This window comes from Manacus vitellinus, unplaced genomic scaffold, assembly GCF_001715985.3.
Source record: "Manacus vitellinus isolate BGI_N305 unplaced genomic scaffold, ASM171598v3 scaffold_3_pilon, whole genome shotgun sequence".
Lineage (NCBI taxonomy): Eukaryota > Metazoa > Chordata > Aves > Passeriformes > Pipridae > Manacus > Manacus vitellinus.
This window is the reverse complement of record NW_021940535.1, coordinates 26,250,840-26,269,454: the sequence shown is the minus strand read 5'-3', so window position 1 is coordinate 26,269,454 and position 18,615 is coordinate 26,250,840. Positions and strand designations below refer to the sequence as shown.

Here is an 18,615-nt window from a genome sequence, read left to right as displayed (position 1 = left end):
TGCCATGGTTGATGTTACAGACCTTCAGCTTATGAGTGACTTCTTAAAAAAAAACCCCTATGTTTTAGGAACAGGGGGCAAGAGTCAGAAAGTACTGATGAAATGGCACAAGTCAACCTGCATAGAGAAAACCTGGTGTGTCTCACTAAGTAGGTGCTTGGTCTTGCCATCTCCCCAGATGTGCAATGAAGGAGAGGAGAGGTAGCTTCTTAACACCACTCTGGACCTGTTCTGAGCACTTGGGATCCTGGGAAGCAGAAAATAGAGCTACTTATTTTCTTATTTTTCAACAGTATCAAAGTGAGCTTTTAGCAGGAGTTAGGGAATATTGGACCTACTCTTCATGTTGTGGGCTAGCCATTGTACTGCCTTGAATATGGAAATAAAGTACTTTTCCTTCACACTGACCAATCCTGGGAAATGTCAGGAGCTGAGGTGAATTTCAGAGCTTTATGAGGGTGCAAAAACTGTATTAAAGCAGCAGATGCTTCACAGCTGTCTCAGCAGTGAACACTGCAGCAACCATGTGGGCTGCGTGACCAATGTGCAGTGGGATCACTTGCCACACCCGGGTGTTGGGAAGTGCTTGTGGAAAAGGAGGACTGTCAGAGTCCCCAGAGGGACTCAGTGTCCCAGTGGAAAGTGGGAAGCCTGATGAGGATTTGGCTAGAACTGGTGGCTGCATTGCTTCCGCTCTGTCTTGTCGTCCCCTCATGTCGCTTTGTTCCTCTGTGCTGGTAATGATTTAAATGGTTTCCACCTACGGATTTTGTTAGCTCATAATCTAGCTGCCTGCTGCCTTCCCAGAGAACAGAGACAGCTGCTGGCTTTGTGCTGACATGTTTCCTCTACAGCAGAAGTGCAGGGGCAGCTCTTCCTCCGTGCTACTCAAGTCTGGTCATTTGCTCTTAATGTAACTTCTTGCCTTGCCGCTGGAAGAAGAGGAAAACCCTCTTTACCTGGAAGTGGAACTGTGAGAGGATGAAAATGCCCAGTAACATTGGTGGATGAAAAAGACCCAATAAAGCCTTTTAAAGTCCAGTAAAGTCCTAGATAGTCTTTGGAGAAAAAAAAAGATTGCCCTTGATTTGTAGGTTGGGGTGTTTCCTTCATAGCAACACACCCCATGCTTCTATTTTATTTGACTTTTTGATGAGTGCCCCTGTCTTACATGATATCTCAACAAGGGAAGGAGATGGAAATAATTCCTGCCAAGCATCTGTTCCTGTGAAAGCTAGTGGTGCTGTGTTGGTGGTGCTCTGGCAGCTCTCTCCATTTCCCTGCCAGTCAAATGCCATTGGTGCCAGTCCCCACAGCAGCAGAGTCCTGTGGAGCAATGCTGCCAAAGCCACCCCTCCGCTGGGCCGCCCAAAGGGTCACTGCTTGCCCCCATGGGCTGTTTTTGGTGCTCTGTGTACATGGAGCCATAAAATCTTGGTAAGGACTTTAATAATGAACTGTTGTTCTTATGTTGTCTGGGATTGATTTCCCTCTCTCCATACCTAGGGCAGTGGAGTGTCGCTGCTGTGAAACAGTTGTTCCTGAATTCATCTGAGCATGTTAATGTTTGAAGAATCTCAGGTGATTCTGAGATTTTGGTTAAAGGAAGTATAAAATGATGCTTAGAAAAATCATGTTGCTTTGAATAAAGGTTTTCAGTATTTTTTTTTCTTAACTTTGTGCAATATGTTTCCAAGAACAAGTGCTTCCAGTATTTTAGTGTGGTAGAAACTTCAGCCTTACCAAGGTTTTAAATAATTCAGGAGTTAATCATCATAAGAATTTCCCTGTGGTATGGATAAAAGACTGCATTTTTCTAACTTGTTAAGCAAGTTCATACTTGCTGAAGTTCTAAAGTAACTTCTACAATCTGTTGCGGGGTTTTTAAATTAATTTTATTAATTAATCCTGGATTTATTAATTAAAACTGTTACAGTTTTTATTAATTGTGTGAGAAGGATTGGTGGATTAAAGCAACTACTGTATAATACATGTCTAGTTGTCTACAACTGTAGATGTCCTTCCATTTTATTTTAACTGTGTAGGGTCTTTAGCATGTAAGTGAGGAGCAACAATAGAGAAAGCTGAGCATGTGGACTTCAAGCAGTTTCAGGAGAATGTACCAGCTCACCAACTTACATATTTTTAAAGTATGAATCTGTTTTATACAAGCCTGTTAACAAGAGTGGAGTGGAATTTGGGAGACTTTTAAGTCATGTATTTTTTATTTTCTGATGAATTTTGTAGCTGCAAGTTAGCAATTAGCAGGCTTAGGCATTTGTGGTTTGTGTGAAAAATGAGCCGTTTTCCACAGTCCACACTGGAGTGTGTTGCCTGGTTCCGTACTGCTCTCTGACATCTGCTTGAGTATCGAGCGGTAAATCGAGAGTAAAGCTTCCATTGCTGAGCCCCTCCCATGTTCTGTAGAAGAGTGGAGTCTGTGAAAGGAATGAGCTCTCATTTTCACACTCGCTCATTTTCCTGCTGACAATTCATAGGAGTCCTGGAGGATGTTGGGCTGCAAGATCCAAGTTTAACTAGTGGTTTGGGTTTTCTTTTGGAGGCTATTTCCTTCCTACCTCTATCTGTCCTTTAGTTCTTTATTCTGTAACCATTCTGATTTTTCTAGCTGCCATTTCAAAATTTGCTATTGGCTTTAGCCTGCCCAGATGCTGTACCTTTCAGAATGGAGAATATGTGTTGTAATAGTTCAAGGCCTTGTGATTTCAAGGTTTTACAGCAACAAGACACCTGACTGCACTCTGATGCAATCAAATGTGCTGTACAAGTTTATATGCTGCCACCCTGAATTTACAATCTTCAGCCATTACTTTTGTCCTGTTGTTAGTGTGCTCTTGATTTAAAAAAAAGTAAAAGAAAATCCAGGCATCTGTTGTGGTGGCAACAGCACTTTAAAATCTCATTTGCAGGAGCTGCTGCTATTTGTATTATAGATACATCCCGGGCTGTCATATAGATCACTGGGTTGGTTTTGCACAGCCTCATGCTGCCATTTCTTGATGAAAGATCCTGGGCCAGTGCTTGAGGCAGTGCCTTATAAAGCCAGACCCTCACTGTAGCAGATTAGAGCACAGAGCACGTAAAGCTAAATATAGAAGGCATATCCTGTCTTCCTAGTAATTAACTATTAAAGAGTCTCTTCTGTTGTACTGAACCTCTGGTCATTAAATCTGCCACAAGTGGTGAGTTTTACTTCAACAACTTCTTTTTTTTTTTAAATCTTGTTCCCATCTGTCTTAAAGGACATACTTTATATTCCCAGGGAACAGCCGTGTTCGATAGTCATGCTTCAGGTGCATGCAACTCTTGCAGTTTAAAAATACACTGCATCAAAGGGAAGGAGAAGACTGGTGCTAAAAATTTAGCATATGCATTTCTGCCGTTTATAGAAACTGGGAAACTACCAATATGGCTGCATCGAAGGCTTTTGTGTGTTCATTAAGGAAATGGGCACTGTGCATCCCAGCCTGATGGCATGTTTGTGCTCAGGAAGATCTGTGAACAAGCAGATTAATTCTTACCTGCTGCGTGTCTTGCTTGACACTTTCTTTCCAAACCTCATGGGCTCCTGCCATCTCTTGGGCATTTTCAGACCCAGAACAAGGCGTAAGATGTCCAGGCCAAGTATAAAAACAAATCAGAAATGCCTGGGTGAATGTTATAGATCAGTCTCTTTACAAATAACTGAAGGTCAGAAAGACAAACCAGACAAGCATGTCAAATCTAGCCTGTCACTGGCTAAAGGGTGGGCTATTGCTTATCCCTATAGACTGCTGGATTATCTGCCTAATTAACTTGGAAAGCACCTCCTGTTCATTGCCACTGAGACAGCTCAGGAGGGGAAAGAGCCTTTTGGGCTCTACTGTGAAGGGAGTCCTACAGCACTTTAAAAGATCTTGGGTCCTATAGCACTTTAAAAGATCCCGTGATATCATGGTTTGCAATGTTTAACTCTCTTTGCAGATGAGCAAATCATTTTTCCAGAAGGCCATTTAGTGTTGCAGTTGTTTTGAAATGCTCCTTGGTCTGTTAAAACTCCAACTTTAAACCTCAGCGATAAGTGTGAACTTCTCAGTTTAACTGCTTGTTATATCTTTGTGTTTTTATGACTTGCAGGAAGCAAACCCAGTCTTGACTCTGAACTTTACTGGCTATTTCCAGTGCATGTGGGCAGTTTTTGACTGTGGATAAGTGATAAGCCTACACTAGAAAGCAGTAGTTTGCCAGGTTAACAATTTGAAATGCTGCAGAAGTGGGCACCTAGGGATGCTGCAACTAGAAAGGGAAGTCTGGCAAATAGCAAGACACTGTAGCATTGTTAACAGAGTTAAATGAGCTTTCAGGGGTAGAAAGAGCATTACTTGGATAGTAACGTGATTTCTAGCCGTGGAGCTTGAATTTCTTTTCATTCATAGTAGGAAGAAATATTGGAAATGCAGAGTCTACAATGAAGATATAGAAATAATACAGATTTTTTAAGAACTGAAGTTATTAGAAGAACATGCTCAAAGTCTTGCATGGGAAGGCTTAATTCTGGATGAGCAAATCATACGTAACAGCGTCCTAATGACCTGCAGAGTGTGAAATAGGTGGCCTCTGAGTCTCAGGGCTGGCACTTGCTGTTGGCAGGACAGGAGGATGACCTGTGATGATTTCTGCATGCAGCAAAGCTTCCTTTTATTTGCTGCTGTTTGCATTCAGCTGTCGGTTTAGCTGCTCTTTGTGGAAGCTGTGTCTGTGTGATTAAACTGACTATATCCAAAGCTGAAAAATAGTTTTGTTTTCTTTAGATAAAATGGCATTAATATATCAGCACTTCCCAAATTTTTTGACATTGTCTGTCGAGACTCAGCGTTAAGGTCTGAAGTTGTACAAGCCCAATATTTTTTACTGTTACATGATGTGCTATGTAGGTCCTTAACTGTATATTTATGCACAAAGTTGATGAAGCAAGGGATTTGTTTATCTTTTAGTATTTCTACAAAACCCACCTGCTTTTAAGGACTAAATGTTATTAAGAATTTGATTGGGATTTGATGATTAAAACATTGTAATTATGGTTAGACCACAAAGTCACATCTTTAGCAGGACAATATGTAGCCCTGGGATCGATCTGCCTGCTGAACATTCCCGAGGGTGAGACCTGTGCCATGACGAGCCCCACCAGGATGGTTCTCAGACTTTTGTCCCAGTGGCTTCTGTGCCCACAGCATCCCCATGAGCTGGGTGGGCAGTGGTGCTGTACCCCTGCCACAGGGGTAAGGGCAGCGACTCCATCACCTTCCTGTCCAGGTTTGAACCTTCAGGGTTTTTTACAGAGATGCCAAGAGCCAGGTTTTGGCAGAAGCACATCTTGTCAAAGTCATTCTTGGATTGTAGTGCTCTTCATCTTTAAGATAATGTGAATTACTTTTTGAATATGCATCAGGAACTCTCTTGCCCTTTCACATGTTGGGATTTTACTACAGCGAGTGTTTATTTTGCCTTTAGATTAAACTGTTGTCTGTAAATGCCAGAATAAAAATATTTTTCCTTTTTTTCTTTCTCCAGAAATTTTATGAATAAGAATCAGAAGCCGGTGCTAACAGGCCAGCGGTTCAAAACTAGGAAGAGGGGTAGGTTGCATTACATTTCTTACTTTATTTTCCTGTTTGTTAAAATGACTGCAAACAGGGCAGGTGGAATAGTTTAAAGTTCAATAACGTTAAAGTTTTTCTCCCCTTCTTTTCAGTCATGTCAAGATTACAGATGTTATGTTTAACTAAGCTCTATGAATTTTATTATTTTCACTGTATATCTTAGGACTTTATTTAAAATTCGTGTTTCTTTGCTATGAAGTCTTGTGGAAGCCTCAGTTAAAAATGGAATTCTGAGTTTACAATATATCTACAGATAAGGATGAAAATTTTAGATGTTTGTTTTGCATTTTTCTTAAAATTTTTTTTCAAGTAAGAAAGCAAAATATGAGCTCTTATTTAAAGATTGTGTAAAGAAAATTATCTGACTTTTTGGGGTTTGATTTTTGGTTTTTATTTCTTTGACTCAAATCAATGCTATATCTATGAATGAACCTTTCACATCTAGAAAGGAATTGTCTCACCTTCCTTCTCCATGAGATGGTCAGATCATCTCATTGGCCCTACTTTCTGTAACAACAGAGGTGAGAAAGCTCCTTTTTCAGAAATACTTCTTTCTGCTGTGTTAGCGTAGTCTTTTTTTATTGTTAAAATAAAGCAATTACCATTGTGTGGATCCCATTTTACCCACTGTGATACTGATTTTCTGTAAACATGACCAACACTCTTTCCTTATGTACAGTAAGCATCAATTTTTAAAAAAAGCTGTATGGTGCTAATTATACTGGTTATCCAGGTATTCTATACAGTGGGTGTCGTCCTAACATGTTTGGTGATACTATACTCGGAGTTCATTTGTCATGTTTTAGGTGGCTGAGATTAATGCCCAACAGTTTGAGGCAGAAAGCAAAAATATGTGTAATAATTTATTTTTCCCCCACCAAAAAAATGTCTAGTTTATTAAAAGAAAGCTCAGATTTTTTACTGGTGTAACAGCAGATTATTACAGCAGACACAGGTGAAGATCCTGTCTGTCATGAAACAGACTTTTTCCATCTTGACTTCCCTGTTTCTAATCAAAAACTAACACCTGGTCTTAATCTCTTGTGACAGAAAATGTAAATAAGAGCGTTTTTCTTAGTGTGGTTGAGAGAAACAAAAAGAGTTGGTAACCTTTCTTAGAAAATTGCAAATTCTGTCACGAGTCTGAAGAGCCGAATGAGTGAGTACCATGAGATCTAGGATGATCACGAAGCTTAGAAGAGAATTGCAAAATAATTTGATGGCAGTCATGATAAAAAGCAGTGCCAGCTTTATCATCTTTACTTCCTTGCACCCAGCACTTCTTCAGTTTGTTTGACTGATGAAGTGTCTTAAATGGAAAGTGTATTTTTTATGGTGCATATACAACGTTTGTAAGTATAACTCATTAAAAAAGAAACCAGTATTGTTTGTAATTAAATGCCACGATGTTCCAGTAATTAGTGGGATTAACTTTCCATCAACATGGTGCAGAGCGTTATTCCATAGGAACTGTACTCTGTGTTAACTAGCAACCACATAGACATAGCTGGAGGAGTGGAATTAACAATCCCTAAAAAATACATCTGTCAGATTCACCAGTGAAAGCAATGAGACATGCACACTTCTGGATTGATGGTATGTATTTTTCAGTCTAGGTCAGTCAGTTGTGGTACATGTTATTTGATAAAATTGTCTCAGAAAATGTCCTCTTTCTCATGAAGACTTTCAGCCCGTGTTTTGCACTGTGGCATAATTTGGTCTTTGACTCCTGTTTAATACAAGCAGTAATTAGAATAAATAAAGAGATCTGATTTGTATTTCAGTGCCTATCTCTTGGATTGCTATTACAGTGATTGGGAGTGGCACTTGTTGACTACATGGAAGAAGTAAGAGACATGGTGTAGGGCCTGAAATATTGGGAGGTGGGTTTTTGGTTAGTTTTTTTCAGAGAGGTTACTTAAACAGAATTGTGGATATTAAATAGCTTTAATATAGAAATTTTAATATGCAAACATTTCTTTTTGTGCTCAAAGCATAAAATCTCTTCTTCAAACACAGTGGGATCCTGGTTGCCTTAATATTTGAATATCCTGCTTAGAAAATTGTAGATACTTGTTTCTTTCTAGAAGCAGAGGGCTTGAAGAAGAGAAATGGTTCCCAAGTATGTTTATTCCCCTCTGTTTGCATATACTTTTTGTATCACAGCAGTGTCACAGACTGTTATGTCTTGGACTTAGACTAGAAGATAGATTAGGCCTTTTTTGGTGACTTTCAGTATATCTGGGGATCCCAAAATGTCACCCAGGTAGGACAGAGTGCAGTAGCTGTGGTTTGACCATATTTCAGTTGTCAGAGACTGTTCTGTTGTGTGTAACAGGCAGGCAGGTAGCGGGGTCTGAAGTGCACAAATGCTGCAGGCAGTGTGCTGGTTGAGAGACGACTGTGTGTTTTTACCAATTGATTTGTGTCCCATGATACTCCATTTTCCTTTCTGCAGCATCCTGGAGCACTGCCCTATGAGGAGACAGTGAGGTGTGACACTTCAGTCAGGCAGCTAATAAAATTAATTGCCTATATGAATTCTTATCACTGGTCAGCTAGCTGCCACTAGTCTCTGATTGTGAACAACTTCTGAGCTTTTAGAGAGCAAAAGAGGAAGAATACAATGTTTTTTTCTTTAAAGTTTAAAAGTGTCTAAAACATTTTTGAGAGAGGACTATGAAGGAGGAGCTTGTAAATCCCACTCTTTCCAGTTCTATTAGTTGACCAAATAAAAGGAATAAGCCTTGCCTCCAGCATATGTAGTGGCAGACATGAAAATCGCTTAAAAAAGATTTGAAGGAAGAATGATGTTGTTAAAGGAAGAACCTTGCAAGGGAGGGAGGCATCTTGCAGTTCCATATCAGGGTTTTAGCAATTTAGGCAAAGAAAGTAGTTTTGTTAGTTTTCAGTATAGTTTCTGTACTTGTTGAATAATGCTGTTTTGGTGACTATCAGCAGTAGTGGCATCTGGACAGTACTTGTGTTTATGGAGCAGATACATGGGATGCAGACTGCATTGACTGCATGATGCATGCAGAGTAATGTCTTCGTGTGTTCTGAAATGGAAGAGCAAGAAATAGGAGTAGCAAAAATGCCAGTAGGTAGAAGGGAAAATTTATGTATCCAGACAATTGACAAATACGTGAAAGACGAAAAGCATCACAAAGCATTAACAGGAACAAACAGTGCACGTTGTTTGAAGTAAGCTGACAGGCAATACCTGATACCTAAGTTTATTCCTATGGTGTAGATAACATAGGATCGATATATGCTAAAAAAATGGCGCAAAATAAGCTAAGCAAAATGATGTGTAACGCTTTCAGAAAGAAAATTATCTAGTAAGAAGTCAATATTAACACCTTTACATTAATATGAAGTAAGAAGAGGGTCCAAACAAGGCATCTGTTTTTTCCCACAGAAATACAGTTGTGGGTGTTCTGTTGAGTAGTTAAAATTCGTTCTTAAGGAGAGGGGTATAAATGTACTTTGTGATTTTCTTAGAAGCAGAAGAAAGGATATAAGGATCTGGGAACATGGTGAAAATTAAAAGCTGTGTATAGCACTGCGTCACTGGATATTGTGTGCATCACATCTGCAAGCTACACCTGCCTCTGCTAGCCTGTGATTGGAGCTGTACTTGTTTAGTAATTGTGCTTCTGACAGCTCAACATACTGTCACCCCTTCTTGATGATGGCTTCTTATTCACCCTCTTGTACTACATCAGCATATTCCTCTTCAGTACATTAGCTTGGTAGGCAAATGTTTCAGTAAAATTATAAATAATTTTTCATGCAATGAGTTCTCCTCCTGTGTAAAATTTTTAGATTGTGATAGACAAGAAAATAGTAGGGTACTACAGATGAGAGGAGGACTTCTGGGGCAGAAGAAGAATATTTAAAAGAGTTGAGAAATATTAATCATGGTGTTTGTACTGAGCATTGTGTACCTATGATACCAAGCATATAACACTTTTCAGTTTAAATATGAACATCTTAAATTTTTAGACAAAATACATTTGAAAAGGTAAAACAGGATTTTATTTTTTTAACTCCTCTCTTAAGACTGAACTGTATTCTTGTTGGTTGATGTATCATTGAGCTTTTTTTTTTTTACCTCACAAGTAATTCATACTTATTTGATAATGCAGAAGAGAATAATTATACTCAAATACTTGTTTAAGGGTGGAACTGTGTTTCTTCTGAGCAAATAAAACTGCCTGAAGTACACATACTGGAGTACTTACACTTCAGTAAAAGACTGATTTGCTTGTGGGTCGGTTGGTTGCTTTGTTCTTTGTTTTGGGTTGTTTTTTGTACTTCAAGTTGGAAGAGAGCTGCAGTTGAGTATTTTGTAGTAGATCTGATTGTTCATATGGGATTCCAGTAGTATGCTTCTCTGTAGACATTTCCCCAGAGCAAAGGCACATTCCTCCATTTCCCCCCTCAACCCTCTCCGGATTGTCTACCACGAGCATGCCCTGCAGATATGAGAGGTGGTTGCTCTAATGGCACACTCCAGATTTTAGCTGAAGTCAGGGTAACACAGCTGAGAGCCAGAATGTCTCCAAGATCTGGTGTGAAGTAGAAGCCTGGGAAGAAGTCATTTGCACTCCAGAGAAGGGGCATATTAAGTAGTGTATTGGATTATGAGAGCGTGGTAGGGGAGAATCTAGGCTGGCACTGTGGTTGTGTGCATCACTTCAGGATAAGCTGGTTTCATGAGCATATATATGGGTGTCCATGGAGTTGAGTAATCATCAGCTTTGATCTGAGGATGTCAGATTTTAGAGGATGGGGAAGCAGTCCACAGGGAGATGGGAAGTAGACTTAGTAAGTCACTAGAAGCAGGGGATTTCTGGAAAATAAAGGGATACTACAGTTTTCCAGTGCTTCATGCTTGACAGGCAGCCTTTGAACTGCAGTTGGCTGTGTGCTGCCAGGCTCCTTGGAAGGACAGGTTGACTAGTCACCTGAGCTTCCCAGTGGCCTGAGACACTTGAGTGGAAGGGACTGCTTTGTGCCTTCCAGGTATGATTGTTATGGAGGAAGGAGATGCACTGAAAGTGGTGGAGAATGTGCAAGTGATGTACTAAAGAGGGTAGAATGAGCACACCCCAAGTACGAGCAGGGGAACAAGGAGAGAGAAAGTCTTTTGTGTATTAGAAATAAAAAAATTATTTAAAGTAGGAATTATGTGGAAAATAGTTATTGCCATAAGACTACTGTGGCAGGAGGGAAGAGATTGGGGAAGAAAGGCTGTTAGAAAGCAAGGTCTCAACCAATCCTCATTTATCTTAGTAAGTAAAAATCTCTGGATTGATTCTCTGGATATAGTATTTGCAGGTTTTTCAAGAACTTGTATCAATATTTGTGTCAGCAGGTGATAACAAACCTGGGTTTTGAGTGTACAGACCAGTTTGCAGTTCTGCTTTTGAAGTTCAGTTATTTTGACAGTAACAGGCATTTCATATGTGGCCTTATATAAAGCCAGGGCCTGTTTTCTTAAGAAGCTTCGAGTGGTAAGCTATTAACAGCCTGCAGAAAAGGGAACAGGAGGTGTGGGTAAGTCTACATAGATTTATCTGGAAGTTGCAGTTATGTCTGTTGTGAGTAATGACATTGACATAGGGCATTGTCTGTACCTTAATAGAGTGCAACAAGGGACAGCTGTAGAAAATGCAATGTGAGCACTGTGTTTCTGTGTTCCTAGTGCTGCTTAGATCTGTGAATATGAAAGATAAATTCTTGGTTACACTGTGTTGCCTGGTCCTAAATGTTTATGCAAAAACTAGTTTTATTAATACCTTGGTCTCTTTTCCTGAAGACTTGTCTTTTTGAAAACATTTTAGCTGTATGACCATAGTTATTTAATGAAAAATGGAGTGTTCCTACAGTGACATTATGTATGCATAGCTGACATTCCCTTCAGTCTGCTCTCAGATTTAGCAATGCACAGTGATACACACGTGATAATACCTTCAAGAAGAGAAGTAAGAGTATGAAGTTTGAAAACAATTTCAGTAGTTGCTTTTCCTTTCCTTTATTTATTTATCGTGATATGTTTGTGTGTGTTTTGGTGTTGGGAGATGAGGAAGAGAGCTAAGCAAGGGTAAACACTGAAGAATTTCCAGAGGCAGTACAAGCCAAACAAAGAAACTTTTGTTGTGTTGACCAGAATAAGAAGAATATATTTAGGTGCTGTGATCATTTCAGTTGCTGGCTGATACAGAATTTTAACAGACAGTTTAAAAACTGGTTCTCTCCTTTTCTTTCTCTCCTATCTCTGTTTCAGATGAAAAGGAGAAATTTGAACCCACAGTCTTCAGGGATACAATTGTCCAAGGCCTCAATGAAGCTGGGAATGACCTGGAGGCTATAGCCAAGTTTCTGGATGCAGCAGGCTCACGGCTTGATTATCGCCGCTATGCTGACACACTCTTTGATATTTTGGTAGCTGGCAGCATGTTAGGTAACCTGCAGAATATCTGACAGAGAATTTTGATGATCAGCCTTGCTTGCTTCTTTCAAGATTCTGTCTTCCTCTACAGTGGAAATTATAACCTGTATTACAATTTCACTTATCTAGACACTGCTTGCATCTCATATCATAGCACTGTTTGTTGTTTGTCATGCAGTAACACCTCGGCACTTGATGGATACTGCTCTGAGAAGCAGTATCTGAGCTAAACCAGCATATAATTGCAACAATGAAAATGAGAGATACACTAACTAGGGGAAGCAGAGGGACTTATTAGCATAAAAAGGCTAATACAGCACTCCAGCTGTTGCAAATCTTCCTTTGTAGATGTTGCAACAAAGGCTAGCTGAGAGAAGAAGTGAAGGATAATGAGTGCTTTATGGATGTTCATGGGATATTTCTCGCAGGTATCAGTGGCAGCTTTGGCAAAAACGTGCCTTTCACCTTCCTCTGTATTTTGAATAAGTTAGCTCCTTTTACTGGTCATGTTGGTTTGATTCCTGCTTCCTGGTCTTTGGTATGTAAGAAGAAAAGATGTTTTTCTAAGATTTGAGGTAATGCAAGAAACAAAAGCTAGTGGAAATACCTAGGTAAAAAACTCTCAACGAAATAAGCTAGTGTTTTGAATGTTTACATGAGCCTGCTAAGCATTAAAGGAATTAGTAGGATGTTCCAAGTCCTCAAATTACTAAGAGTGCTAATACTTTTCTCTTTGGAAAGAATTTTCATTGATGTTTAAAGCAGTAGTTGAAATACACACAAGGGTCGTCCTCCAACCCATGCTTATTTGATCACTCTCAGTGTTCTCAAAACCCACTGAGATGTGAGAGAACTGAATCACTCAGTCCTCTGAGGTCTGTGTGATCTGAGGTGCAGCATATTGGCCAGGTTTACCTTCTGTCAGATGCCACCATAGCTTAGCAAACCTCGGTCTCTCTCTATTCCTCCTTTTCCCCTTCCAGCTCTTACTCTGGCCTTTTGCCTTAGTGATACTAACGTAAGACTGACCAGACTTATTAAATGTTGCATATAGAACATCCTCTAAAGTAAGAAATTGTTCCTTGCCTTTTTTCCCTTTCTTCTAGCTCCTGGAGGCACACGCATAGATGACAATGATAAGACCAAGATGACCAACCACTGTGTATTTTTTGCAGATGAAGATCATGATGCCATCCGAAATTATGCTCAGGTCAGTTAAGGCATAGTTGATTACTGTTTTCCATTTATGTATCAAAAGGGATTACAGTGGAACATCTACAGACTGTCTAGGCTGCAGTAGGCTAGTTATAGGCCAGTTGAAAAATCCAGTTAATCAGTAATCTATCCTAACCTATACATTTTAGGTAAAAAAATAGGATATCTAAGATAATCGTATCACAGTTGGCAATGCTTTCTTTTACAGAAAGCAGTTTTGCTTATCTCAGTCTGCTGTTGTTTGGGTCTATTTCTGGACACCACCCTTATTATTTTTGTTGACCTTTTCTGTGTGCAGACTGAAAGATTTATATGAACGTATTTTTAGAAACAAATGAACTGTATCAGAAATACAGCCTGATCATTCCCCTATACTTGGCACTGGTGAGGCCACACCTCAAATCCTGTGTTCAGTTTTGGGCCCCTCACTGCAAGAAAGACATTGAGGTGCCAGAGCATGTCCAGAGAAGAGCAGATGGAGCTGTTGAAGGGTTTGGAGCACAGGTCTTATGAGGAGTGGGTGAAGGAGCTGGGGCTGTTTAACCTTAAGAAAATGAGGCTCAGAGGTGACCTTTATCACTCTCTACAACTACCTGACAGGAGGTTGTAGCAAGACAGGGCCTGGTCTCTTCTGCCAAGTAATAAGGGGCAGGACAAGAGGAAATGGCCTCATGTTGTGCCAGGGGAGGTTAAAATTGGATATTAGGAAAAATTTCTTCACTGAAAGGGTTGTGAAGCATTGGAATAGGTTGCCCAGGGAAGTGGTGGAGTCACCATCCATGGAGGTATTTAAAAGATGGGTAGACATGGTGTCTAGGGACATGGTTTAGTGGGACTTGGCAGTGCTGGGTTAGCAGTTGGGCTTGATAATCTTAAACGTATTTTCCAACCTAAACAACTCTGTGAAGTATAAAAATGACAAAAAGTAAAAAGCTCATGCCTCCAACCTTTAGTTGTATATTTAGTTAGGAATTGGGCATATATTCCAAGAGCTTTCATTTCTCCTACATATGTGATATATGGTTTCGTCTTGCAGGAATAAGGCTTGCACAAATAGGCCTATGTGAAATTAACACAAAAAAGCAATGAAGCCTAAAACATTCATGACAAGAAGCTAACTCCTTAATGGAAGATAATGATTATATGAGAAAGTACAATAAGAATTCTATGGAAAATTCAAATCCACCGTTCAATTCTGGATATAAGAAGGGTGGCATAAAAATGCAATACCATTGCAACTCCCAGATGTCAGAAATCTGTCATTAATTAAGTAATATATTTGTCTTCTAATAAAATATCTTCTAATAAAATAACTAGTTATTATTGGAATGCTGAAGACAGCAAGTAGGAACATAAACACCACTGTCCCTGCTAAGGTGTCTAGAGCGTCAAGCTGCTGGAAGGGTACTTGGTTGATTTAAGGGTGCTGGGATTAAAATGTGCATCAGTAACAAATGTTTGTTTAATAGCAGAAAGCTCCTTTAAAAACACATCTGTGACAATCTAAAGAAGTGAAATATACTTATTTTTTGAAAAAGGGTCAATATTTCTTGTGCGTCAGCTTTATAATTTCTTAAAACAGGGTAATCTGCTTCAGGAAAATCCATGTTACTTGTAAAAGCATTCATTATGTCTTCTTGAATTTTAATATTTTAATGATTTTGTAACAAAAATTGGCAGTACCAATCCTCCAAGAATAAATTTAACTTTAAAGTGGAAGCTTGCACACTGGAAAATAGAAAAGAAGGCTTTACTTCAGGATTTGAAGCAGTGGAATTTTAAGTGTATTCTCTGCATTTCAAACCAAAAGCCAGCAATATAAGTCAACATTTTGTAATTAATGCCTGAAGAGATGTGTGCCAGGTTTTTTTCCATGCATAATAGAAAATAGAGTTCTTGTGCTATTATCAAAAAGTCAAGTAAGTCTAAAACAGTGTTTAGAACTTCTTTATCTAGAAGATACCTATAAGGTAATTTCTTACTCTGACTCCCAAATAAACCAGTAGTGTGGTTTTTTTGTGGATTTAGTCATGGAAACCATTAGAAGAGTGAAAAGTCATCAAGTAAAAAGACTAATGCTCATATTTTAGCAGATTGTACGCATATCAAGCACACTTCTGTCATTTACAGGGACTTAAGAAAATATACAAACTTTTGTTTGGAAATATGAACAAGGAAGTAGCTTACATTTTCATCTTACACCTTATTTTATTAGAATTTTTTGTGTCTCTGCTTCTCAGCATAGCCACACCTTGATTTTTCACTTGTTCTGAGCCAGAATACTTCCATTTAGGATGTTAGAATGTATTTTATGTTCTGAAAAGTGAACTGAAACATTCTAAGCTTGATTCCCCCCATCCATGACATTATGTGGCAATAATGTCATTTGTTCTCCGCATAAACCCTATTACTTGTGACAGTGAGTCATATGTTTTGTGCCTTTGCACAGTAGTGCGAGCAATTATTTGTTTATTTAATTTCTTATCTCTTCCTTCTTCACCTTGAATGCAGTTTGCACCTGTGCTGCTGCTGGTTTCATAATCTGTGGTCACACGATGGGAAACAAATGGTGAAAACTGTAGAACAAGTGTTTCCAATAACATAATTGTTGGAAAAGCTTTGTTGAATGTTCTTCCTCTTTCCTTGGCAGGAGCGTGTTTTGTTGTAAACATTTATGCTAGTTGATTTGCAAAGATGTTGCATCTGCTGAAGATGCTCAGCATCCTGACTGCCTCACTCCATCAGCCTTAGCTGACAACTTCCCCAGAGCTGCACTACCAGGGGAAGGGTGCAGAGTTAACCTTCTCCTCCTCTCCCTTGCTTTTGATCTATGGATAGGATGAAAAGTAGAATAGGAATAAAATTCTGAGAAATGTGAAAAGAAGACTTTCAAACTGCAGTAAATTCCCTGACTCAAGTATCATTCTGTGAAGCAAGAATCTCAAAACTTGTATTTTTCCATTTGTGGACAAACTGATAGAGAAGAATGTTTCATGGTCTCCATGAGGCAAACAATGCAATAGATAACTGCAGAAATACCATTCTGCAAGCTGCTTATTTCCTAGAAACATGTCTAAAGAAAACTGTGCAGTGGAATATAAGAATGTGAGAAGCCAGCAGTGCTTTCTACATTTCCTTTCCTGCTGTGGAGATAGTAAAAAGAAAAAAAGTCATGGGTTAGTCAAAGATGGGCTTTATGGATTCAGTAGTGGCAGTCTTGTTTCCTTTGGCTTTTTTTGTAAAGAAAGATGGCTGCAATTGTTACACTTTTTAAGTCAATCTGTGTTTCTCTTTAGGTCTTCAATAAACTTATCAGGAGATACAAATATCTGGAGAAAGCATTTGAAGATGAAATCAAAAAGGTAATGATGATGGCAGTCTTTCCTGGAATGTTAATATTTTTTACCCTATTTCTTATATAATTGTTCATGTACTAATGTGGCACTGTTAGGTGTTTTATTTAGCTCTACTGGAAAAGAGGATGGAATCTACAGGAGGGCAGCTTTACTCTGCAAATTTAGCTCTGTGGGAATACTGCAGGCAGCACATGATGTAGAGTATTTCTGAATTAATGATTCTTTCAGTTACTCTGACCAAAATCACCTTCCTATTCCAGTTTTTTTGTGCACAACTTTGGGGTATAGTTGTTAAAGAGAGGTGGTGTTACTGTCCTGCTAATAGAAAAGCTCTCTTTGTTTTTTTCCAAAGAATAGATGCAAATCTGCTGTGCAGACTGTCACTTGATGTATGAGTTTTAAACGACTTCTGCTTTGTGGAATGCATCCTAACCACCAGTTTTTTGTATTTGAGACCAGAGATATGTGCAAGAGAAAGTCCTCACCACTGGCAGTGTGCTCAGGATTTGCCTGTTAGACTGTAGTGGATATTTGTGGATATTGGTTTGTTTTGTGATACTGAATTCTAAAGAGACAGGAGAAACCAGGGTAGAAGTGTTTGAAAAACAAAATACAGATTTCTTTTGTCTATTTTGAGTTCCTAGTAACAGATGTAAATATATTTTTCTAATGTCCTGAAGGAGTAATAAACACTGTACTGTACTGTAACTTAACTAGCATGCTGATAATGGCAAAACCTGTCCTGTGACTAAAATACCATGTTTATTAAATGTAAAGGTGTGGGTTTCATACTATTTAGACATTAGAAAGATTTCTGCAAGGGTCAAATAAGGGCATGCCTGGAGCATGATGCCTCACCACCACCTCTTGTGACTGAATGAATTTGGCTCTGATTTATGCATTCTTTCTCATACAGGAAATTATTTTTACACTTATGGCCAGCATGCCTATCAACTGATGCTGATTGCTCAGTACATCATTCTAAAGACCTAAATTTACCTCTATCCCCACACAAATCTAATGTTCCTGCTGTTAATTACTATAATCACTGACATGAGAAGCGCTGACTCACTGCATTCAAGTTTCAGAGCGTGTTCAGCATATTAAGCAAATGCCATGTCAATTCAAGCCGCCTCCTCTCTCTTCTGTAACTTGCTTTTGGTTTTGAAACCTCTAAGTTTAAAAATTCACTTTGTACACTTAGTGACAAGATGAGACTGTGGTTAATGCATAATAATTTAACTCTTCAGGTGAGGAACAAGTGCCTCTGATGTGAAGTTTAGCCATATGTCAGCTTAAAAGAAAGCAGTATGACTGGAGCCATGCCACTCATTTAAAGCCATTAGAAACATTCTAGCCATGGCAGCACAGGATCAGAGTGGGCTTGTTCACCTTGCAGACTGCCTTTTATGTACATGCTTTTTTTGTAGTTTTCAGTGTCAGATTACATCTTGTATGACAAATTACAGGATGAGGTTTGCATAGTGGTCCTAGGCTGAGGGGAAATTTTTCCATCAGCCCTTCCATCACCGTCCATGGCACTGGTGCGAATCTTGGTGTGGCTCCTGGGGGTTGCCAAGTGCACTCTCTTCCTTAGTTAATGCAGTTTATTATAGAACTAGAACCTAAGAAGGTGATTGTAAAGGTGTTTGGGCCTGTGTATTGCACCTGCACTGCTATTGCCCTTAAAACCCTTGAGACTATTTTTAGGTGCCTTTTGTTTACCTTCTCTCTCCCCCTGCTTGTGGGAACCCACCAAGTGACTGTATTCTCATTTATATGAGTCTGCTGGGTTTTTAACTAGTTAATCCTTTAATCCCTGTGTGCTGTAATTTGTGCAGGAGTAACTGCCCATATAGGGCCAGAAGATAGGTACATTCATATTTTTAGAAGGTGTTTCTGCAAGATCAAGTAGTTCAAAGAC

The 18,615-nt window shown here is 39.2% G+C and overlaps 1 protein-coding gene across 2 annotated transcripts in view; it reads left to right on the top strand.

Annotated features, from left to right (window-relative positions):
• The window catches only part of BZW2 (basic leucine zipper and W2 domains 2), a 54,179-nt gene that overhangs the window by 12,510 nt on the left and 23,054 nt on the right, over positions 1 to 18,615 (top strand). For both annotated transcript variants that reach the window (XM_029961764.1, XM_018075326.2), the window contains exons 2-5: positions 5,572 to 5,636; positions 11,956 to 12,132; positions 13,227 to 13,330; positions 16,632 to 16,697. In XM_029961764.1, the coding sequence (XP_029817624.1) occupies positions 5,579 to 5,636; positions 11,956 to 12,132; positions 13,227 to 13,330; positions 16,632 to 16,697 (405 nt within the window). In that variant the 5' untranslated portion in view covers positions 5,572 to 5,578. The remainder of the gene's footprint in view (positions 1 to 5,571; positions 5,637 to 11,955; positions 12,133 to 13,226; positions 13,331 to 16,631; positions 16,698 to 18,615) is intronic.